The 25,232-nt window shown below is 49.2% G+C and overlaps 1 protein-coding gene across 1 annotated transcript; it reads right to left on the reverse strand.

Annotated features, from left to right (window-relative positions):
- Positions 1–1,584: 1,584 nt before the first annotated feature.
- LOC142251691 (torsin-1A-like) lies at positions 1,585–24,871 on the reverse strand. The gene is made up of 5 exons (XM_075324729.1): positions 24,721–24,871; positions 22,438–22,689; positions 20,990–21,167; positions 20,264–20,391; positions 1,585–1,763 (listed from the first exon to the last, which is right to left on the reverse strand). Exons 1-5 carry the CDS (start codon positions 24,869–24,871, stop codon positions 1,585–1,587), a joined length of 888 nt encoding a protein of 295 aa, XP_075180844.1.
- Between the last annotated feature and the right edge of the window lie 361 nt (positions 24,872–25,232).

Below are 25,232 nucleotides of genomic sequence, written 5' to 3' on the forward strand. Positions count from 1 at the left end.
GGAGGACACGTATGGACACAGAGTGCACAAAAGTGTAGTCAGGTCACGATCCGAGGGTGAAAATTCCAGGAAGGTACGTATTAGATTCAGGGAGCAGACAGAGACGTGGTCAGGTAACAGGAGGACATGTATGGACACGGAGTACACAGAAGTGTAGTCAGCTCACTATCTGAGGGTCATAATTCCAGGAGGGTATGTATTAGATTCAGGGAGCAGACAGAGACGTGGTCAGGTAACAGGAGGACACATATGGACACAGAGTACACAGAAGTGTAATCAGGTCACGATCCGAGGGTGAAAATTCCAGGAAGGTACGTATTAGATTCAGGGAGCAGACAGAGACGTGGTCAGGTAACAGGAGGACACGTATGGACACAGAGTACACAGAAGTGTAGTCAGCTCACTATCTGAGGGTCATAATTCCAGGAGGGTATGTATTAGATTCAGGGAGCAGACAGAGACATGGTCAGGTAACAGGAGGACACATATGGACACAGAGTACACAGAAGTGTAATCAGGTCACAATCCGAGGGTCAAAAATCCTGGAAGGTACGTATTAGATTTAGGGAGCAGACAGAGACGTGGTCAGGTAACGCTCCGAGGTCCAAAGCCAGGAGGTCACAACAAGAATAGGGAGTGCTCCAAAATGCTGCAAGCGATAACAATCACTCCTGCTGATTGTTATCGCTTGCAGCATTTTGGAACTCTTTATGTGGGGTGTATATTTGTACGGCGCAGATACTTTTTGTATACACACTAAGAACAGGGAGTGGGCAGAGGGGAGTCAAATAACGGTCCGGGGTCAAGAAACTAAGATCAGAACACATGCACAAATACAGGCCAACAGCACAACTACAGAACCAGAATGTACGACTGGCGTGGTTCTTAGAGAGCATGCTCAGTAAGGAAGCAGAGAAATTACCAGGAGGATGGAACACCTGAATAATCAGCACCTCCCAGAACCTGCATGGAACCCTGTGCTGTCAAACAGCCTGCCAGCTCAGTGCTCAGGAAAACACAGCGGAGCATCTCCAAATGTGCAAGATGCTCTGCACAGAGGAATCATGTCACTGCCAGCCCTGTAGTTCAGGAAAGCGCAGCAGAGCATCACCTGTGTGCAAGATGCTCTGCACAGAGGAATCGTGACAGTTCCGTTTCCGTCTGCTGTGCTTTATATTGGACTCCTGTTCTGTGTTCTCACCCGTCTCTTTAACCCACTGCTCTGCTGATTAAACCTTTGGATACCTTTTTCAATTTGGCCTTGTAATATATGACACTGCTTCTGCCTCACGTCTCGGCCTCGCCCCTTGGCCACGTCACTGGCCTCTGATTCTCCTCTCTTTGTCCCCATCTTTCTGGCACCAGCTTGGCTTGCCCTCAACGTAAATCACCGGCCAACAACTGCCCTGTGGCTGGAACCAGCAGAGGCTAGTTTTAAGTATACAGTTGCTATACGAATTACCAAAATTTTTGTGGCTGATTCAGAAAAAAAAGTAGTTTGTGGATTGATTGTTGGCAGTTCATTCTAAATTCACTCGTATCTGCACGTTTTTGCAGCCATTTTGGGAAAAAACATCTTCCCCCTTAGGGTAGTAATCCATGCCTTTTGGAAATCCGGGAGACAAACTTTTTATCTTCTTTCCTTCCTTGCCGCTTAAGCTCTGCCCTAATGCACATCTTCACATGCTCCAATTCCAAAGGCAGAAAAGGGACAAAGATGTCAATAACGCTGTTCTTTATCAGGTCGCAGTTGTAATATTCACCTATGGATAGAAACAGCCTATGAGAGTCATGAACTTGCCTAAAATAAGTTGTCATCCCTCGGTTTCGGTACTCGACCCGGTGACCCTTTGCTGCGGTGCCGGTTTCCTTCTCCGCTGAACCACAACCTGGTCGGTCTCTGTCTAAGTGCTGATGGTTCTCTTACTTTTGCTTTTCTTCCCTTGCTTTGCTGCTAGTCAGGTGTTTCTTACTTTCTTAGTTTTTCTCTGTCCTATCACATCCCGGGTGGGGCTTTTTATACCCAGCTTTCTCTCCTGGCTATATTTTGTTTAGGTGGAAGAAGTTCCAGCTCTGCAACTTAGGTATTTTGCCTGCTAGGCAAAGACTAGTTTTCTCATTTACCTTCCGAACACCTTTCTTCTGTCCTCAGGTTGGTGGGATGTTTTCCTTGCTTTCATTCATTTCATTATTTTCCCTTTCCCCTTGTGCACGTGCTTTAAGCTTGCTCACGTTCGATTTATCTCTAACCTTGCACACTTTTCTTATCTTGGTTAGTTTGTTGTAGCAACCTCCCCTTTGGTTCCTTAGGAGGAACAAGAAACAGCTTGATGGCCTTTCAGGGAGCCAGGTCTGAGCTGTGGTTTTTAGCTGTACGGCTAGGGAACCAATTGGGTGTGGGTGCGGCCAGTGTGGTAGGCTTTTTTTCTTCCTGACCCGTGTAGAGTTGACTCATGTATACCAGGAGTCATGTTTCATGAGTTTACTTTTGCTCATCCACATTAGATGAATGTCTGAGTTTTGAATGCGCAGTCCATGTCTTCTCATTATAGTTATGGTTGTTATGCACGTGTAAACTCAAACACTGATAAAGGGAGATCTAAGGCCTACCACTGTATACACACCCACATCCTACAGGTTCCTGTACAGACTAGAATACCCCTAGCCACACAACTAAAAACCACAGCTTGGACCTGTCTCCCTAAAAGGCTATCGAGCTGTTTCTCATTCCTGCTGATGAACCAAAGGGGAGGTCGGTTTGCACAACTAATAAGGAAAGTGTGCAATAGGCAGACACCCAAGATGAGCAAACTAAAAACACATGCAAAAGAGGAAAGATGAGAATAATAAATACAAGCAAGGGAAACCTCCTACCAACCTAACAGAGAACATAAGACAGGTGTAGGTAAGGCAAATGAGAAAACAAAGGGAAATAACAACATTGGTTTCAGCCTAATAGGCAAAATCCCTTAGTAGCAGGGCTGGAAGTCCTTAGCAGATATCCACATAGAAAATATAGCCAGCAGAGAAGGCTGGTGAAGGGAGAGTATAAATAGCCCCACCTGGGATGTGATAGGACAAAGACAAAATAGGAAAAGAAGAAACAACTGACTAGCAACCAGGCAAGGGAAAATAAAGACAAAGATAAATGTACCATCAGTGTAACTGAAGGTGAGCAAGGGAAAAAGGGGAATAATAAATGCAAGGAAAGGAAAATTTCCTACCAACCTAACCAAGAACAGAAGAAAGGTGCAGGAAAGGCAAATGAGAAAACAAAGAGAAATACAACAATAGTCTCTGCCTACTATGCAAAATCCCTTAGCAGCAGGGCTGGAACTCCTTAGCAGAAATCCACCTTAAAAATATAGCAAGCAGAGAAGGCTGGTGAAAGGACAGTATAAATAGCCCCACCCTAGATGTGATAGGACAAAGACAAATTAAGAAAATGAGAAACACCTGATTAGCAGCGAGGCAAGGGAAAAAGGTAAAGATAAATGAGACATCAATGTAACGCGAGGTGAACAAACATAAAGCTTGTGCATAAGGGGAAAGGGGAATAATAAATGCAAGCAAGGGGACACGTCCTACCAACCTAACCGAGAACAGCAGAAAGGTGTAGGAAAGGCAAATGAGAAAACAAAGAGAAATACAACACTAACTCTCTTAGCAGCAGGGCTGGAACTCCTTAGTAAAAATTCACCTAAAATTATAGCCAGCAGAGAAGGCTTGTGCAAGGTGGGTATAAACAGACCTACTCAGGATGTGATAGGACAGAGACAAAATAAGAAAGTAAGAACATCTGACTAGCAGCAAAGCTTGGGAAGAAAAGCAAAGTTAAAAGAACCATCAGCAGTTGGACAAAGATCGACCAGGCTGTAGCTCAGCAGGAAAAGAAACTGACCACACAGCAGGGGGTCACCAAGATCAAGTCCTAGGACCGAGACATGATGGCATTGAAATGTATAGAAAGAGTTGTCCATGCAGAGCATTGCTCTCCATACTCGACATTTACGGCTTATTCTCTCTACTAAGGTTATGGGTTTATGGTGAGTTTTAGTCGTTGCATATTTTTACAGTTCCAGCCAAGTGATGTAGACAAAAATGCAAGTAACTAATTTATGTAGCCTGTTCTGTCTCCTATTCATTAAATAGGATAAGGGTAATATCGTTTGTTGCCCACAAGAGGTCACTGTTGGCTTTCTTATGTTTTTCTCATACATCTCCACAATATTTCTGTGGGTTGGAGCCTGTTGCTTTAAGGAAAAGATACTTCCTTGGACTGCCCCTTTTCCCTTCCCTTCCTGAGTTGGAGACGCAGATGTCTTGGTGCCTCCATAGGATTCAGAGGTGCTATAGCCGGCTCCAGTTCCTTTTCTTCAATCGTTCCTCCTGACTAGTGGATCCCGGTAGGAATCATTGTACTAGACTACATATTTGTGTTGGAATATGTGTACAGTTGTTATGTAGGCACTGTGAAGTGGCGGTGGCTCTACTCAGATTACATAGGCTGTGATACATGCAGAGCAGGTGTAGGGCAGCATCAGCAGTGTAAATGTTGTATTCAGTCATATGCATTGCTCTCTGTGTTATGCAGATTCTGTAAATACCAGTACTACTATGTATGTCATTCTGTTATTTGTGATATGCCTGTACTGATATGGATTTGTATCTTTTGTTATAGTTTTTACCAATCAATCATCCATTTCTTATGATCATCCACCTATCCATCATCATTTAATAAATAAAGACTTAAAGGCAACACAGTCTGTTTATTGAAACAGTGGATGAAGGTTAGCTGTATGCCGGAGTCCACACAGCTCACACGTGGACGAAGGCAGAACAGTAAAAACGGGCTGCTGGTCGCAGGCAGCGATTGTACGAACTGTACGGGACAGCTAACACCCACGCTACACGGCACACGGGTATTACAGCAGCCGCCGTACAGCTACATAGAACAAGAGCGCAGTCCAGCTCCAGTAAAGATAGCCGGTCGCAGGCTGTAGTACGGGACCGCTAACATCCACGCTGTACCGCATATGGATGTCGCAGCAGCCACCATACAGCCGCAGTGACTAGACCGCAGTACGCCAGAAACCACCATTCCACTCTCCACCACGTGGAAGGCCGTCCGCAAATAGACTCTGTTTCCTGCTAAAGTAGTCTGCAGCCAAGTGCACAATGTCTGTCAGCCGAGCGTCTTCCCTGAAGACAAGGTCACGGGCAAGCTCTACTAAATCCTCAATTAGGGAGCTTGCTGCCGTCGCCCGCGCTGAGGCCGAAGCAGCTAAAGTGAGGTCCTCCTTCGCTGAACGGGAAATGCAACTCAAACTAAAGCAGACAGAGAGTGCACGTCTGCAATCAGAACAAGAAGCAGAGAATGCACGTCTGCAACTGACTTTAGAAAGACTTGCCGTAGAAAAGGAGACAGCGGCCGCAATAGCCAAGGCCGAGTTCCTGGAAGCGGCAGAGCAACCCGAAGGAAGACGTAGCAATGTTCTTGGGCCGGACCTAAACCAGCAGGATCCAGCACAGCGCGTCACAGAATACATCTACCAATACTCCAGGATAGATGACAGCTCAGATGTGCTTCACCAAACAGACTACGCAGACGGCCAGCCATCCATCCTTGAATTACACCGCTTCAAGCAAGAGAGTGTACAGCACGAGGAGGTTCACCAAAACTACTATTCCACAGGGCGGAAGGTACAACCACCATCTTACCACAAAGAGACACCTTCCTCTCCGGGGAGGTACTATGCTGACTTTCCGAAGGCGGAAACACCCTACAGGTATGGTGATACACCACACAATAGACGCGACCATACACCGGCTCGCACCAGCACTGACCAAGCCACCATGGACTTTGCAAAGTTCTTTGCTCGTCGAGATCTGGTCCCAAAAGGACTTGTAAAGTTCAATGATCGTGCCGAGAATTATAGGTCGTGGCGAGCCTCGTTCCAGAACACCATAAGAGGTTTGGACCTTTCTTGTAGTGAGGAGTTAGACCTCCTGGTAAAATGGCTTGGTAGTGAATCGGTAGAACATGCCAAAAGACTAAGAGACATTAACATTAAAAACCCACCCAAAGGTCTACACTTGGCGTGGAAGAGACTTGATGAATGCTATGGGTCCATAGAAGTTATTGAAAATGCTCTGTTTAAAAGAATTGATGACTTCCCTAAGATAGGACCCAAAGGCTTTCAAAGGCTAAGAGAGCTAAGCGATCTCTTAGTAGAGTTACAGGTTGCCCAAGAGGAAGGAGATTTGCCCGGATTGGCATTCTTGGATACCGCTATGGGTGTCAATCCGATAGTGCAAAAACTTCCTTACAATCTACAAGAAAAGTGGGTCTCACACGGTTCACGGTATAAGCAAACACATAACGCGCCATTCCCTCCTTTTGCCGTATTTGTAGATTTTGTAGCTCAGCAAGCTAAAATCAGAAATGACCCTAGTTTTGATTTTACTCTGTCATGTACCACCGCCCCCGGTGTCAAACCCAGTAGGACACCCGTGGCAGTCCACAAAACTAACATTGTCTCCTCAGGTCCTGCTCACAAAGAGAGTAAGCATCCTCCAGAAGAGAACAAACCCCAGGATATCAGTAAACAGTGTCCTCTACACCGGAAACCACATCCTCTACTAAAATGCAGAGCCTTCAGGGAGAAGTCTCTAGAGGATCGCAAAGGCTTCCTCAAGGAACACAACATCTGCTTCAAATGCTGTGCTGCAACATCGCACATGGCCAGGAACTGCGAAGCTAGCGTGAAATGTGCAGAATGTGACAGCACGGATCACAATACAGCCTTACACCCTGGACCACCTACACGAGTGTTGCCGCAAGCAGAAGAACACGATGGAAAACAGAAGACCACTGATGAAGACACCACGGTGGTTACCTCTCAATGTACGGAGATCTGTAAAGGACTCACAGGAGGAAGGTCCTGTTCGAAAATCTGCCTTGTCAGAGTTTACCCAGCAGGCCGCAGGGACAAAGCAATTAAGATCTATGCGATCTTGGACGATCAGAGCAACAGGTCTCTTGCCAAGTCCATCTTCTTCAGCAGTTTCAACATTGCAGGCCCCGGTTCTCCCTACTCCTTGAAGACATGTTCAGGTACTGTTGAGACGGCGGGGAGGAAGGCAAGCGGGTACAAGGTGGAATCCATAGATGGCCAGACCTGCCTATCATTACCTACCATACTGGAGTGCAACCAGATTCCTGACAATAGGTCTGAGATACCTTCACCAGAGGTAGCAGCTCATCACCCCCATCTGAAGCGTATAGCTCACCTGATTCCAGAACTGGACTCAGAGGCTCCAATAGCCTTACTCCTTGGAAGAGACATGCTACGCGTGCATAAGGCTAGAGAGTCCATTAACGGCTTCCAGAACGCTCCATATGCGCAGAGACTGGACCTAGGATGGGTCGTAATAGGAGATGTCTGTCTAGGAGTAGCACACAAGCCAGCCTCAGTCAACAGTATGCTCACCAACACACTAGAAAATGGACGTCCGTCTTTCTTCCGACCATGTCACAACAGTCTGTTGGTAAAGGAATTACCAAGCAGTACTCCTCTGCCATGTCTTTTCGCAGTTCCTTCCAACGAAGACCACGCTTGTGAGGGCGAACAAGACCACATAGGCTGTACAGTCTTCCACAGGACCAAAGAGGACAACAAAACGGCAATGTCTATAGAAGACAGGATGTTCTTGGACATCATGGACCAAGAAATAACCAAAGACAAGTCGAACAGCTGGGTGGCACCCTTACCATTCCGACCACGGAGACAATGCCTACCCAACAACAGGGAACAGGTCTACAGTCGATTTATCTCCCTCAGACACAAGCTCAAGAAGTCTCCCGAGATGAGAGAACATTTCTTTACCTTCATGGAGAAGATATTCCGAAATAACCATGCAGAGATCGCACCTACACTACGAGACTCTGAAGAACACTGGTACTTACCCATCTTCGTAGTGTACCATCCTAAAAAGCCAGGCCAAATAAGAGTGGTGTTCGACTCAAGTGCCAAGTGCGAAGACGTCTCGTTGAATGATGTCCTACTATCTGGCCCAGACCTCAACAACAGACTCCTGGAAGTTCTACTCTGTTTCCACAGAGATACAGTGGCATTTATGGCTGACATCCAACAGATGTTTCACTGCTTTCTCGTCAAAAAGGAACACAGAAACTACCTGAGGTTCTTCTGGTACCGTGACAACGACCCAGATAAAGACATTGTCACAAACCACCGGGGGGGTCACTCAGAAATCCCCCGCGCTGGCTACCAGTACGTCACAATCGGGGGGTAACAAGTGGGGGTCACCCCTCCTTTATACCTCCCGACCGACAGACAGAGCACGTGACGCGCTCTCTAGCGCCCCTCTTATAGTCAGGCCAATTATGGAATTGCCCGACAATAAGCAAGGAGGCCGCTATACTACTTATGCCGATTATTGAAGGGTCCCCGGTGAGAGTAGGGTATATATTCCCCCGACCTCCGCGGGCGGAATATATAATATCTTCCCGAATCTCACTGGCCTCCCCACAATAATCCTTGGCACAACTCGCTGCCACCAACCGCTTCACGGTAACTATTAGCCGAACACACAGACGTGGGATTCAAGATCGAGATAACAGAACAGCCCAAGATTAATTATATAATTTAATCAGCCTAAAGCACACTAGAAACTACAATATATACAATAGGGAATCTACAGAATATACATATGTCAGAGTACAGTTACAGATAAAGCATGTTTTACAAACAGGTATGCAATTCAATCAGTTACCTTGTGCATCTGGCCACAGGGGGGCGCTGTAGACCAGGTTTCTAGGAACTCCCACAGATGTTTCCTGCACGTGACCCCCAGCGAAAGAACACTGGAAAATGGCCGAAGTAGGGTTATCAACCTGGGCAAATCCAGGTCCCCTCCTACCTTCGTGACCTCAGAGGGAGCACTGCTCCACCCCTGGCTTGAGTTATGGACAATCCACAACATGGAATATGGGCCATAACTTTGCCTGGGAGCGTCGTAGGCGGACGCCAATGCTCTCATTGTGACAGTTATGAATTTAGCTACAGAACGAGGGGACTCATGACCTGTCTGCCAGTTCCCCATTGGCTGATATCACGCCTGGGGCATTTCCCAATGTCCTGCTCCCATAAAAAGGGTGTGCCGGCATCGTGCGCATGCGGAGACACCATTTTTATGGTTGCCATATTTATCGGAAATATGGCTTGCGAGATATGAACCATTTTTTACTGGAGTCGTTCTGTCTGGCTATTTCCATAGCCTTGCTAACTAGCTAGCAGCCCCCACTACAGGGTCACGGCAGGGAGTCATCCTGTGTCCATTGTTCCCACATCACCTAATTTCCATATCACAGGACATGGCCATGGAGGTGTAAGTGGAACACTGAGAACAAGAAGGGAGGGGGCACTGCCAGGGAGTGATGAGGGATTATGACTGGAGTCATAATTCATCTTCATATCCCGGGATTTGCCTCACACCTCCCCCCTTTTGAGGGCGCTAGGGGGCAGCACACTCCGGTGTTCCCCCGTGCGCCCGTCCGCGACCTCTCCTTGTCGGGACAGCCCGTCTGCGTTACCGTGGTCACGGCCCCTTTTGTGGCGAATGGTGAAGTTGTATTGCTGGAGCGCAAGGCTCCATCGCAACAATCGCCCATTCGTCCCAGAGACGGTGTGCAACCAGCTGAGGGGATTGTGGTCCGTCTCCACGATGAAGTGGCGCCCGTATAGATAGGGTTGCAGACACTGCAGGGCCCACACTATGGCCAGGCACTCCTTCTCCATCGTGGAATAGGCAACTTCCCTTGGTAACAGCTTCCTGCTCAGGTACAAGACTGGGTGCTCTTGGCTCGCAGAGTCCACCTGGCTGAGCACCGCACCGAGGCCGAAGTCACTGGCGTCGGTCTGTACTACAAACGGTCGCGTGAAGTCGGCTGCCTGTAGCACGGGCGGGCTGGACAGGGCGTCCTTTAGGGCCCGGAAGGCTGTCTCGCAGTCCATTGTCCAATCGACTGCAGAGGGCAGCTTCTTCTTGGTGAGGTCCGTCAAGGGCTTTGCCAGGCTACTATAGCATGGAACAAACCTCCTATAGTACCCAGCGGTCCCCAAGAAGGACATCACCTGCTTCTTGGTCCTGGGGGTGGGCCAGGATGCGATGGCTTCCACTTTCTCAGGCTCGGGCTTCAGTGTTCTCCCACCTACCCGGTGACCGAGGTACTGGACCTCGCTCATGGCCAGCTGACACTTTCCCGGCTTGATGGTCAAACCTGCCCGGTGGATCCGCCTGAGCACCTGTGCTAGATGCTCTAGGTGGTCCTCCCAGGTGGGACTGAAGACGGCAATGTCATCCAGGTACGCGGCCGCGTACCCTTCAAGTCCCTTGAGCAGGGTGTTGACCATCCGCTGGAAAGTGGCAGGGGCATTCCTCATCCCGAATGGCATCACCGTGGACTCGTACAGTCCAAATGGGGTAATAAAGGCAGAGCGTTCCCTGGCCTTGCGAGTCAGGGGGATCTGCCAATATCCCCGGCTCAGATCCATGATGGTCAGGTACTGAGCCCCGGCCAACTGATCGAGCAGGTCATCGATGCGTGGCATTGGGTACGCATCGGCGACCGTGACCGCATTGAGCCCCCTGTAGTCCACGCAGAACCGAGTGGTTCGGTCCTTCTTAGGGACGAGGACTACAGGCGAGGCCCAAGCGCTGTTGGATGCCTGGATCACCCCCAGCTTCAGCATCTCGTCAATCTCCTGGCGCATGTGTTGCTGCACCTCCAGGGAGACCCGATATGCTGAACGCCGGATCGGGGGATGATCCCCAGTGTCCACGTGATGGACAGCCAAGTCAGTCCTTCCGGGCTGGTTGGTAAACAACCCCCGGAAGGGGAGGAGGGTGGCCCACAGCTGGGACCGTTGGTCTTCCAAGAGCTGGTGGCCAACCTCCACATCCTCAATGGATCCGCCTGCCCTAACCTGGGCTAGCATATCCAAGAGGGTTTCCGCTTCTCCCTCCTCGGGCAGGTTGCACACGGGGAGCGCACATGCCTCCCGCTCATGATGTGCCTTCATCATGTTCACATGGAAGGGCTTCCGCCTTCCACGGGCAGGGTCCAGGGTGACCAGGTACGTTACAGGGTTGAGCTGCTGGTACACGAGGTATGGGCCTTCCCAGGCTGCCTGAAGCTTGTCCTGTGGTACGGGGACCAGTACCCACACCTTTTGACCCACTTGGTAGGTCCTCTCACAAGCGTTCTGGTCGTACCAACGCTTCTGATCGGCCTGGGCTTGAGCCATATTGTCGTGTACCAGTTGCGTCAAGGCCTGCATTTTGTCCCGGAAGCGCATGACATACTCGATAACCGACACTCCAGGGGTGGCCAAATCCCCTTCCCAAGCCTCTTTCACCAGAGCCAGGGGGCCCCGCACACGTCGCCCGTACAGGAGCTCAAACGGTGAGAATCCTGTTGAGGCCTGTGGAACCTCCCGGTAAGCAAATAACAGGTGTGGGAGATACCGCTCCCAGTCACGCCCATGGGAGTCGACCAACATCTTAAGCATCTGCTTTAAGGTGCCATTGAACCGCTCGCACAGGCCATTAGTCTGTGGATGGTACGGGCTGGCCACCAGATGTCGCACCTGGACTTGCTTACAGAGGGCCTCCATCAGCTGGGACATGAATTGGGTCCCCCGGTCAGTGAGCATTTCCTGGGGAAAACCCACTCGGGAGAAAATCTCCAGCAATGCGGTGGCCACCTTGTCAGCCCGAATGGACGACAAGGCCACTGCTTCTGGGTACCGGGTGGCATAGTCCACTACCGTCAGTATGAAGCGTTTCCCGGAGCTGCTGGGGATGGCCAGCGGGCCGACCAGATCCACAGCCACCCTCCTGAAAGGCTCATCGATGATTGGCAGAGATACTAGTGGGGCTTTGGGGCGTGGCCCCGCCTTCCCCACTCTCTGACAGGTTTCACACGAACGGCAGTAGGCAGCCACATCGGCCCCCATTTTTGGCCAGTAGAAATGCTGGTTTAACCTGGCCTTGGTCTTAGCGATCCCTAGGTGTCCGGCCATCGGAATCTCATGTGCGATCCGCAACAACTCCGTCCGGAACGGATAGGGTACCACCAACTGTCGGTCCCTGGGCCACGCCTCCGGTGAACCCTGCTGGACCGTGGCCCGGTACAGCCGTCCTTGGTCCCAGACCACTCGCTCCGGGTCCGAGTCCGAGGGAGGCTGTGCCGCCTGCTCCTTAAGAGCTTTCAGGCTGTCGTCAGCTTCTAACGCTGCCTGAAACCCCTGACTAGATGTGGCCAGAATCGACGAGACTGTCACATCTTCAGTCAGTACCCCGGGACCTGTGTCCTGGCCTCCACCTGACTCGGCTGCCACTTGGTCAGAAGGGGAAGAGCTATCGGACCTCCGGGAGGCCCCTTGGCTTCCAGCACTCCCACTGCGGGTGACAGCGGCCACAGCCGCTGCGACCGTGGGTCGTGCCTGCTCCTCCTCCGTTCCTGACCAAGTCGCCGGTTCAGGCAGACCTACCTGGCTTCCTGACACCCCGGTTGTGGGGGAACCATGCACCGAGATCTTACCTGGGAGCACTTCCGCTCCTGGACCGGCCCCAATCTCACCTGCCTGTTCCCCTCCTGCAGCAACAGAACCCCGCTGTGAAATCTCTGGGGACCCCACATTTGCTGTGGTAGCCCCCACCCCACACACTGGTCCTCCCCCTGCAGCACCCTGCTCTCTGCTTATCCCTGCAGAGGGCAACAGATCCCAGCTCACAGGCTGATTACTTGTAGAGGCATTGTCACACCTTTCTCTGACCCCCTCCCCTGTCACAGCTGCAGCTGTGTGTGTGTCTATGGTGTCTATGCAAGCAGAAATATCAGAGTTCACTCCCTCCTCCCTTACATCATTCATAGATAACACATTAACATTGTCCGGAGGCATGTCAGTACTGGCTGAAGGTTCAGCCCTTGGTTGGGGCCCAAACTGGGAGGTTATCTGCCCCAAATCTGTCCCAAGTAGCACGTTTGCGGGGATCCGATCAGTTACCCCCACCTCCCTCACCCCTCGCCCTGCGCCCCAGTCCACATAAATGTCAGCAACAGGCAGCGCCGGGTCAGTGCCTCCAATCCCGGAGACAGCGAGGGTTTTTCCAGGGATCAAGTCTTGGGGGGACACCATCTCAGGCCGCACCAGAGTCACCTCCGAGGCGCTGTCTCGCAGTCCTATGGTCACAGACCGGCCGACGGTGACAGGTTGGAAGCTGTCCAGGGACCTACCACCACCCCCACCCACACAATACACCTTGGGCGGCCCTTGGGACAGGGACGGAGCCGGGGCCTTGGGACGCTGAGGGCACATGGCCTTGAAGTGTCCAGGTAGGTTGCACTGGTGGCACCGTCTTGGCTCTGCCACGGGCCTGGAGAGGGGAGTTGAGGGGGACACCCCCTGCAGTCTAGGGGCAGGTGGGGCAGTCGCAGAGTTCATCTTACCCCCTCTCCAGGTGCTGCTGGTGGCTGCTCTCCTGGCCTCAGGAGCCCGATTGTTGGTGTAGTCATCGGCCAGGGCAGCTGTAGCCGTGGACCCCTTTGGCTTCTGGTCTCGGATGAACTGGCGGAGATCCTCAGGGCAGTTCCACAAGAGTTGCTCCGTGATGACCAAGTCCAGGATCTCTGGTCCGGTGGAAAGCTGCAGGCCTTGGGTCCAGTGGTCGGCAGCTCGGGCAAGTGCCCGCCTGTGGTCAGCCCAGGAGTCCTTTGGTCCCTTCTGTAGGCTCCGGAACTTCTTGCGGTAGGACTCCGGGGTGAGGTTGTACTGTTGGATCAGGGCCCGCTTGATGGTGTCGTAGCCCTGATCTGCCTCAGCAGGCAAGTCCCCAAGGATATCCAGGGCCTTACCCCTTAAATGGGGGGTCAGGTATTTGGCCCACTGGTCCTTGTTCAGATGGTGCTGCAAGCAAGTCCGTTCAAAAGCAGTCAAGAAAGAGTCCAAGTCTCCATCCTTCTCCAGCACTGGGAAGTCCTCAACACGGACCTTTGGAAGTTTGGTGTCTTGAAGGTCACGTGTGGCTGATGAGGGCCGGAGCTGAGCTAGCTGCAGCTGGTGGTCCCGGTCTGCCTGTTGCCGTCGCTCCGCAGCCTCACGCTCTGCCTGGCGCTCTTCACGCGCTGCCTGCCGCTCCGCAGCCTCAGCCTCACGCGCTGCTTGCCGCTCTGCCCTGCGCTCTGCCAGGAGTCCCTTGTAGCCCTCCTGGTCTCCAGCCTGGAGAAGGGCCATAGCCATTTGAAGAAGGCTATCCGAGCCTCCCAGGCTCGGTGGAATGGCACGTGGTGATCTGCGGCCCGCTGCGGAGCCTGGTGATTCACTGTCCATTGCAGAGCGGAGGGCTGGCATCTGGCTCGTTGAGGACCCTTGGGTGAGCTGCTCCTCATCTTGTCCATAATTGCCAGCTTGTGCGCTGTCCTCTGCAGAACGGTTTCCTGGCGTCGAGCTCCTGGAGGACTCGTGGGCAACCTCCTCATTACTGCCCACAGCACCGTCCTCCCTCTCTTCGGCATTGGCCAGTTGCATAGCTCTGCTCCTGGTGCCATCAGCCATTCTTGCAGACTTTTGGTCACTGACACAGAACTGACACCTGATGCCTCCACACACCTTACAGTATCTGCACTCTGACACTCTAGTGTTGAGCTAGTCTGAAGACCCCAGCAGCCACAGCTGCTGCAGGCAGTCTTTAGTGTCTGGGAGTATGGGTCTCACACTCACACACACTATTATCTCGATCCCACCGCTATGCCACCAATATGTCACAAACCACCGGGGGGGTCACTCAGAAATCCCCCGCGCTGGCTACCAGTACGTCACAATCGGGGGGTAACAAGTGGGGGTCACCCCTCCTTTATACCTCCCGACCGACAGACAGAGCACGTGACGCGCTCTCTAGCGCCCCTCTTATAGTCAGGCCAATTATGGAATTGCCCGACAATAAGCAAGGAGGCCGCTATACTACTTATGCCGATTATTGAAGGGTCCCCGGTGAGAGTAGGGTATATATTCCCCCGACCTCCGCGGGCGGAATATATAATATCTTCCCGAATCTCACTGGCCTCCCCACAATAATCCTTGGCACAACTCGCTGCCACCAACCGCTTCACGGTAACTATTAGCCGAACACACAGACGTGGGATTCAAGATCGAGATAACAGAACAGCCCAAGATTAATTATATAATTTAATCAGCCTAAAGCACACTAGAAACTACAATATATACAATAGGGAATCTACAGAATATACATATGTCAGAGTACAGTTACAGATAAAGCATGTTTTACAAACAGGTATGCAATTCAATCAGTTACCTTGTGCGTCTGGCCACAGGGGGGCGCTGTAGACCAGGTTTCTAGGAACTCCCACAGATGTTTCCTGCACGTGACCCCCAGCGAAAGAACACTGGAAAATGGCCGAAGTAGGGTTATCAACCTGGGCAAATCCAGGTCCCCTCCTACCTTCGTGACCTCAGAGGGAGCACTGCTCCACCCCTGGCTTGAGTTATGGACAATCCACAACATGGAATATGGGCCATAACTTTGCCTGGGAGCGTCGTAGGCGGACGCCAATGCTCTCATTGTGACAGTTATGAATTTAGCTACAGAACGAGGGGACTCATGACCTGTCTGCCAGTTCCCCATTGGCTGATATCACGCCTGGGGCATTTCCCAATGTCCTGCTCCCATAAAAAGGGTGTGCCGGCATCGTCCGCATGCGGAGACACCATTTTTATGGTTGCCATATTTATCGGAAATATGGCTTGCGAGATATGAACCATTTTTTACTGGAGTCGTTCTGTCTGGCTATTTCCATAGCCTTGCTAACTAGCTAGCAGCCCCCACTACAGGGTCACGGCAGGGAGTCATCCTGTGTCCATTGTTCCCACATCACCTAATTTCCATATCACAGGACATGGCCATGGAGGTGTAAGTGGAACACTGAGAACAAGAAGGGAGGGGGCACTGCCAGGGAGTGATGAGGGATTATGACTGGAGTCATAATTCATCTTCATATCCCGGGATTTGCCTCACAGACATCATAGAGTACCGGATGAGGGTACACATCTTCGGGAATAGTCCTTCCCCCGCAGTGGCTATCTACGGTCTCAGGAATTCCGCCAAAGAAGGTGAAGAGAAGTACGGGTCGGATGTCAGATCCTTTGTGGAAAAGGATTTCTACGTAGACGACTGCTTGAAATCCACACCCACAAATGAGGCAGCAATCAGTCTTCTAAAAAGAGCTCAAGAAATGCTCGCTCAGTCCAACTTAAGGTTGCATAAGATTGCATCCAATAGCCGAGAACTGATGGAAGCCTTTCCCTCTCAAGACTATTCCAGTGATCTGAAGGGCATAGACCTGAGCATCGACTCTCTTCCCATGCAACGGATCCTAGGACTACTTTGGGACTTGAAGACAGATGCCTTCACCTTTCAGATCAACAAAGAAGAAAAATCCTTCACACGTAGAGGTGTCCTTTCCTTTGTGAATAGTTTGTACGATCCTCTGGGATTCGTAGCTCCAGTTACCGTCCAAGGTAAAATGATGCTAAGAGACTTCACCCAAGAGACATCTGATTGGGATGATCCACTTCCGGCAGAAAAAGCAGACCTGTGGGCAGAGTGGAGGAAGTCTCTCGAGGCCTTGACCGATCTTCATGTGAACCGACCATACGCTCCTGTGCCATCCACAGAAGTTAAATCTCAAAGACTTTGTATCTTCTGCGATGCATCAGTCAAAGCAATCGCAGCAGTAGTATACCTTAAAACCACCGATGTGAATGAACAGATCCATATTGGGTTCGTCATGAGTCGGACAAAACTGGCGCCACTCCGTGAACACACGATACCTAGACTGGAACTCTGTGCTGCCGTCCTTGCAGTAGAGCTGGCTGAACTTATCTCAGATGGAATGAATCAGGAGATCAAAGATGCAGAGTTCTACACTGACAGCAAGGTGGTACTAGGATACATCTGCAACGAAACACGACGCTTCTATGTCTACGTCAGCAACCGGGTATTGAGAATAAGAAGATCAACTTGCCCTGATCAGTGGCATTACGTATCTACTCATCACAATCCCGCCGACCATGCGACTAGATCCGGTGCACCAAGTCACCTTAAGGACACTACATGGTTCACAGGCCCTGCCTTCCTGTACCGAACAACATCCTACATCAGCAGGCCCGATACATTCGAACTGGTGGATCCAGATGTCGATGAAGACCTTCGTCCTCAAGTGTCAGCTCTTCATACAGTGGTTTCAGGACGTCACCTCGGATCTCATCGGTTCAGTAGATTCTCAACCTCAAAATAATTTCTGTGGAAAAAGAAGCGCAATAGGGTCTTACCCCGGTATATAAGGGGTCTTAAGATAAGTAATCCTACTCACCAGATCAGGTTGTGAAAGTCACAACTCCTATGCAAGCATGTAACTCCAGGTCACGGCAGCAGTCCCCGGTTGGCAGATAACGGAAAACAGTAGAGAGGGGTTTCACACCGCGCCAATGACCGACAACTCCTGAAATTTCAGATCAATGCTTCTTTATTTCACGCACAGGTCAAGTCAACGCGTTTCAAGAGTCTTAGCTCTCTTCATCAGGACAAGCTGGCAAAGAACATCAAATCTCTATTAATAAAGAAGCATTGATCTGAAATTTCAGGAGTTGTCGGTCATTGGCGCGGTGTGAAACCCCTCTCTACTGTTTTCCGTTATAGATTCTCAACCTGGAACTCACTTGTTAGAGCCATCGCTTTTTTACTACACGTGACTCAGTTTTACAAGTCCGAACTACCAACAAATCAGAGATGCAGTAAAGGTTGGCATCACTGCAAGCATGCGTTTACTGCTCCCAACCTAGAGAAAGCTAAGATTACAATACTCCATGTTGTACAAAATGAAGCCTACAACAAGGAAATAGACAATCTCGACAAAGGACTACCCATTCCTAGAGACAGTGCGTTGAGGAAACTCGACCCGTTCATTGACAAAGATGGGCTGCTGAGAATAGGTGGCCGTATTCAAGAAGCTAAGGTAGAAGTCTCAGAGAAACACCCGGTAATAATTCCCGGACGTCATCACGTCACAACCTTGCTCATTCAACATCATCACATCTTGGTGAGACATCAAGGTCGTTTGTTTACCGAAGGGAGTCTACGAGCGGCTGGACTATGGATAGTCGGAGCGAAGAGAAGCGTGAGCAAACTCATCTTCAACTGCGTTAGGTGTCGCAAACTTCGTGGCATGTTTCAAAACCAGAAGATGGCCAATCTTCCACCTGACAGGCTCAGTACTGAACCCCCCTTCACCAACGTTGGACTGGATGTGTTCGGCCCCTGGTCCGTAGCTACAAGACGCCCTAGGAAGGTCCATGCCGAAGCAAAGTGTTGGGCAGTTCTATTCACCTGTTTGTCTGTCAGAGCTGTTCATATCGAAGTAATAGAATCTATGGACACTTCAAGTTTCATAAATGCACTTCGACGCTTCATCGCTATCAGAGGCCCCGTGAAGCACATTCGTTCTGATAGAGGCACGAACTTTATTGGAGCAGCAAGAGAACTCCAAATCCCTTCCAATCTAGACATTACAAATGTAGAGAGGTACCTAGGTGAGCAAGGATGCACCTGGACCTTCAACCCGCCACACTCTTCGCACATGGGAGGCACCTGGGAAAGAATGATAGGAATTGCACGCAAGATTCTAGATTCTATCCTCTTGCAAGCAAACACCAGACTTACCCACGAAAGCTTGACTACGTTCTTGGCCGAAGTTACAGCTATCATGAATGCTAGGCCATTGACAGCTCTTTCTGGAGATTCTGGAGACTCAACAGTTCTTACTCCTGTCATGTTACTTACACAGAAAACCTGTGTCCCAGGAGCTCCACCTGGAGAATTCACCGAGAAAGACCTCTACAGAAGACAATGGAGGCAAGTACAAAACGTGTCCAATGCCTTTTGGGACAGATGGAGGAAACAATATCTCTCCACTCTGCAAACCAGAACAAAATGGCAGAAAGACCATCCAAACATCAGACTTGGCGATGTGGTACTTGTAAAGGACAGTCAATCACACCGAAATGAGTGGCCACTTGGCCTAGTCACCAAACCCTTTCCCAGCAAGGATGGGAGAGTACGCAAGGTAGAGGTCAGAGTGAGCAAGCTCAGAGAGAACAAACTGTTCGCCAGACCAGTCACTGAACTTGTGTTGTTGTTCTCCCCTCAGGAGTCCAATAGTGGCATTGGTTAACGCCAAGCGGGGAGTGTTCTGTCTCCTATTCATTAAATAGGATAAGGGTAATATCGTTTGTTGCTCACAAGAGGTCACTGTTGGCTTTCTTATGTTTTCCTCATACATCTCTACAGTATTTCTGTGGGTTGGAGCCTGTTGCTTTAAGGAAAAGATACTTCCTTGGACTGCTCCTTTTCCCTGCCCTTCCTGAGTTGGAGACCAGATGTCTTGGTGCCTCCATAGGATTCAGAGGTGCTATGTTTGGCTCCAGTTCCTTTTCTTCAATCGTTCCTCCTGACTAGTGGATCCCGGTAGGAATCACTGTACTAAACTACATATTTATGTTAGAATATGTGTACAGTTGTTATGTAGGCACTGTGAAGTAACAGTGGCTCTACTCAGATTACATAGGCCGTGATACATGCAGAGCAGGTGTAGGGCAGCTTCAGCAGTGTAAATGTTGTATTCAGTCATATGCATTGCTCTCTATGTTATGCAGATTCTGTAAATACCAGTACTACTGTGTATGTCATTCTGTTATTTGTGATATGCCTGTACTGATTTGGATTTGTATCTTTTGTTATAGTTTTTACCAATTAATCATCCATTTCTTATGATCATCTACCTATCCATCATCATTTAATAAATAAAGACTTAAAGGCAACACAGTCTGTTTATTGAAACAGTGGATGAAGGTTAGCTGTATGCCGGAGTCCACACAGCTCACACGTGGACGAAGGCAGAACATAGCCTCTTCTCAATCTGTATGTTTTCCCCTTTGTCCGAGTAGTGGACAACCCTTTTAAGCTGTAAATGCCCAAGTTGGGAGCACCGTTTCAAGCGCCCCCCAAAAATAGAGACATCAGGAATCCATTTCCACAAAAATTCTGCGGAGACTCTCCAGTTTAGCTTCGGATGCTCATAGTCTCCCCATTATTTCAGACTCACTTTTCATCGATGTTAGCAAATAATTGGACAATTTGTTGTGCACGTCAAACAATCGGATCTCCTCCCTCTGATTAACTTGTTTCTGGAACGCCAAAGCCAAATCCGAGATAATATTTGCTCCAGTGTTGCTATAATACAAAGGAAAGAGAAAACTATACAATTATTCCAAATCTATAACATCGGAGGAGAACGGTCTACAAGCAAGAACCTAATGTGTCCATAATGTCTAATGAGAACATCAAGCCAAATGGCTTTCTAAGTCTTATCTGATAGCACCCAATATAGCACCACATATAGTGGCATGGTTTGGGCTACCGGCCATGGGTTACAATTGCTGCCTCTATTGCCAAAGAGGACCATTGGACTCCAGTAGGCCACAAACGTCCATGGAGGACATCGATCTGGTGCTTTGAACAGTGATAGGACACCAAAGAGGTAAGTACTGAGTGATCATCAGAGAAGCCACCAGAACTCTACTTAGAGGTCACTCATAAACGTTTTGGACCCAAAATTTCCAGGCTCACTGTTATCTGCCCAGGCCTGAAAGAATAACAAGAAGAATAACGGACATTAAGGGTGGCTCTTCTACTCAAAACCACTCCCGTCAAGCATCATAAAATAAATAATAAGAATAGCATTGGGTCTTCTACACAAATTCGTTGCAGTCAAGATTTCCCAGCCCATTCACAAAGGATGACTACCTGTAAATTACTAGTACAATCTTACCTCATAAAGATGAAAATGCTTTTTTTGTAGGACACGCCATCAATGTTGTCATGATAATCGAGATACGGCTTTAGGGAGTGTAAGAGTTCTGGATGCATCTTGTCAATGTCATCCAATACGAAAAGAGAGTGCTCGCAACGCGATACGTTCCCTCGGATCCATGCATGCAGCTGGTCCTGGGAGTAAAGACAAGAATAGGTCATCATCTTTAGATGATCCTTAGGATAGGCCATCAATGTCTGATCTGATACCCGACAACCCCATCGATCAGCTGTTCTCGGTGCCGGCAGCAGGTAGGCAAAAACACTCTATTCCAGAGCTGCCCCATCTTCTGATAGTGGCCTAATAGGAGGCGGATGTGCAGTACTTGGCCACGGCCATTATCAGTTGACTGAGCAGCTCCGGAACTGAGGATTTCCGTGGCACCAAGAGCAGCTTATTGGCGGGGTGCCAGGTGTCGGACCCTGGCCGATCAGACATTGATGACCTATCCCAAGGATAGGCCATCAATGTTAAAGTAGTGTATAACCCCTTTAAGTGACTGCCGATCAAGAAACGTTAACCAATTAGTGGTTGTTTAAGGCTATGTTCACATGTCTAGTAATCATTCGTTAAGATGAACACAACACTATTATTTTTTTTTTTTAAATATCTTTCCCGCTCTTTAGTTCCTGCCTCAATGTCTACCTCTTTGTACCGAACTCTTCAGAACCTTGTCTATTTCCCTTATTGTCCCTTCATTTCAATGTTACTTGTAGAGTTTCAACTTTTTGTCACCATTCTCTGACACTCCGAGACAGTTCCCTTTGTGTCAAGGGTTAGGTCCACAAGGGCTTGTCCTTTCACAGGTCAGTCTAACAGGCTATCTGACCACACAACGTCCAGACCACTACACCAGTCATCTCCTCAAGGGAATGGTAGACAGCCTTCCACTAAGACCCCAACTCTTTCCAGTGGTCAAACTTGGCCACCCTTACGACAGTCTAACATTGTATTTCCAGACCACTTCTGAGGCCTACTAGGCAACCAAACCTTAATTCAGTCTTTACATGCCTTGACTAAAGCCTTCCTTGGGTATTACCTCTTCAAGCTCACTCATTACTGGTTTCCAACTGACATTCCTACAGTCTCCATAAATTGTGTAGATCTAACCATTTGGGCTGACGAGAAACCATCCTCTGTCATTACTGTTCAGGCGGTGGCTCACATGGTCCACCTTCCCCTGTCCACTCCCTGAATCACTCACTAGATCTCATATTTCCTTCCATCTATGACTCTCCATAATATCTCCTGACCACCGATGGAGCCTCCTCAGCCCTGTCAAGCATCCAGTGGTCCTCTGTTCCTCTGCTGAAGGATCATACATACATTATAAAAACTGAACAGAGGGGATTAACACAATTTAGATAACACAGTAGCTCAATTTCATTGCAAGTTCTCCATTATCTTGTAGGTTTGAATGTCACTTTTATGCGGAAAACTAACCGATGCCACAATTTTATGGACAAATTGACTTTCCGCGCCTCTTGGATTAAAATGTTTGGCCAGGATCTGACTCATATAAGTCTTGCCACTGCCGGTGAGTCCATGAAAAGAGAGGACGAGCGGTTTGAGACGTTTTTCTTTCTGCATCGTCTTCAAGATGACCTCCTTGGCTAGGTGCTGTCCAAATATTTTTTTGTCCAAGTCACACTGAAGAGCTGGAAAGAGTGACATGTAGAGTAAAAAAGATGAATGGTGGAGAAATGGCCGGACCACTGGTTACACGACCAAGTCAATGTCACGCCTGTTAGGGCCCCTTGGATGAAGACTAGAGGGGTCCTGCTACTGAACAATATACCACCCCACGTTGTGACCTTCCCTCATGAAGGCCTCTTCATGGCGTTACCCAGGTGGGTTCTTCATCAGGATGAGCTTTTTTTAGTCATCTGTAGTTATCTGTGTATGGGCTTTTCAGGTGTTATATAAGGAATTCAAATGTAAAAAAAATATGTACAATGCTGAGAGTATATTACGCTGATATATTCGCATTGGTGCAAATTCACATAATAACTAACCAAAGCACCGCTCCGGCATTATTTATTTATTTTTTAGACTAGAGTGATGCTTTAAATGTAAGCCCCCTGCCCCCTGTCATATACCCACTGTCCGGCGTCTTCACCTTTTATCGGCACCAGTCCAGTCCCACAGCGCCATCTTGTTGGTGTACCTTCTGACTGGCTGCAAGTCAGAAATTATGTCACAAGGGCTCAATACAAGTCTATGAGAGCCAGAATGAAACCAGAAAGGGCCAGAATGAGACCAGAACAAGGTCAGAATAAGGCCACAAAGAAGCCAGAAAGAGGCAGGAACAAGACCAGGACAAGCCATTACGAGGTTGGAACGATACTAGAACACGGCCAGAACGAGGCCAAAACGAGACCAGAATGAGGCTGTAACGAGGTCGGAAAGAGGCCAGAACGAGGACAGAAAGAGGCCAGACCAAGACCAGAAAGAGGCCGGAGCGAGGCTAAGACGAGGCCACATCGAGGCCAGAAAGATGCCTGATCATGGCCAGGACGATGCCGGAATGAGGCCAGAATAAAGTCGGAATGAGGCTGGAATAAGGTCAGAACGAGACCAGAAAGAGGCTAGAACAAGGCCGGAAAAAGGCCAGAAAAAATCCAGAAAGAGACAGGAACAAGACTAGGACAAGCCAGAACAAGGCCAGGACGAGGTTGGAATGATACTAGAACGCGGCCGGAACAAGGCCAAAACGAGACCAGAACGAGGCCAAAATGAGACCAGAAAGACGCTGGAATGTGGTCAGAATGAGACCAGAATGACGCTGGAATGTGGTCAGAATGAGGTCGGAAAGAGGTCAGAACAAGGATGGAAAGAGGCCAGAAAGAGGCCAAACAAGACCAGAAAGAGGCCGGGACTAGACCATATCGAGGCCAGAAAGATGCCTGAACAAGGCCAGAACGAGACCGGAACAAGACCAGGACGAGGCTCTCATAGAGGTGCATTGAGTTGTAACCTCCAGCATCTCCATGAAACACTGGAGCTGCTGGCAGGTCACAAATTGCCGTAGACCAACTGGAGTCGCAGCGATAGAAGATGAAGAGGCCGCAAGGTGAGTATAAGACAGGGGCAGAGGACTTAGATCTAAAGCACCACTCCAGCTGTGCAATAAAAAAAAATCACTGGAGGGATAGAATCTGTCATAAACAATACTCCTGCAAATCACATAGATGGACATTTAGATTTTTGAAATAAAAAATCCATCAACACCTTTTGTATCCTCTATCTGTTGCTGCATTCCTGAGTAAATTAGTGTTTCAATTCCCATGCACAGGAGGCATTAAGTGCTCTATGAGGGAGGGAGCACTCCCCGGGCCTCTGCCACCTTGAACGATAGCCCACTGTCTGATTTCCGTGATATCAATCAAGTCAAAGAGACAGGAGGGAGATAAGTTCTAGGCAGAGGCTCGGGAAGAGCTCAGTCACACCCAGAGCACTCAACGCTTTTTTTGCATATACTCTAAAATGCAGCAACAGATAAAAGATATAAAGGCGTCGAAGGATTTATATTTAAAATGCCTAGTTTGATGTTACTAACAGATTCTTTTTACATGGTGTAAAGCAATATTGATGAGGAGGATCACAGATCTAACACCCCAATACAATGCTCAGTATATAACCCTGTAGGCCGCCATTTTGTCACACGTCAGTCTCCCAATCTCCATTACCTGTGATGTTGATACTCCAGTCTGTTAGACAGCATTCGCATGTTCTGGCCACTGGCATCCCATAACAAGCCAAGGGGTCACATGGAGGCAAATAGTCTTTTATTATGGAAGACATGAAGGTAAAAAGTTGGTAAAAGTCCTGTGGCTTCATATCTCCGTCAGATGCAACGATATAGAGCAAACAGGAATCCCCGCGGCACGATCACGCCGACATCCGGCTCCCCGTATAATTGGGTGTAGTGTATGGGCCCATTCAGGTCTCTTCCCAATCGCCAATTTTGCCCAAACTCGGGCCTTCCTTAAGAAATGCTTCCGAATCCCTCGCTTGAGAAACAAAAAAAAGGAAACCGAAACGGACAACCATACGATTTATTGACGTTAGTAACTAATCTGGAAGAACAGCACTGGAACCAATCACTGTCTGGGAAGACAGATAACAGGCAATAAACCGCAGCGTCGCTGCCCTCGCCAGAGGACAATGAAGATAAAACAATGCTAAATGCATAAGAAAA

The sequence above is a fragment of the Anomaloglossus baeobatrachus genome, chromosome 9 (genome assembly GCF_048569485.1).
Source record: "Anomaloglossus baeobatrachus isolate aAnoBae1 chromosome 9, aAnoBae1.hap1, whole genome shotgun sequence".
In the NCBI taxonomy this organism is placed as follows: domain Eukaryota; kingdom Metazoa; phylum Chordata; class Amphibia; order Anura; family Aromobatidae; genus Anomaloglossus; species Anomaloglossus baeobatrachus.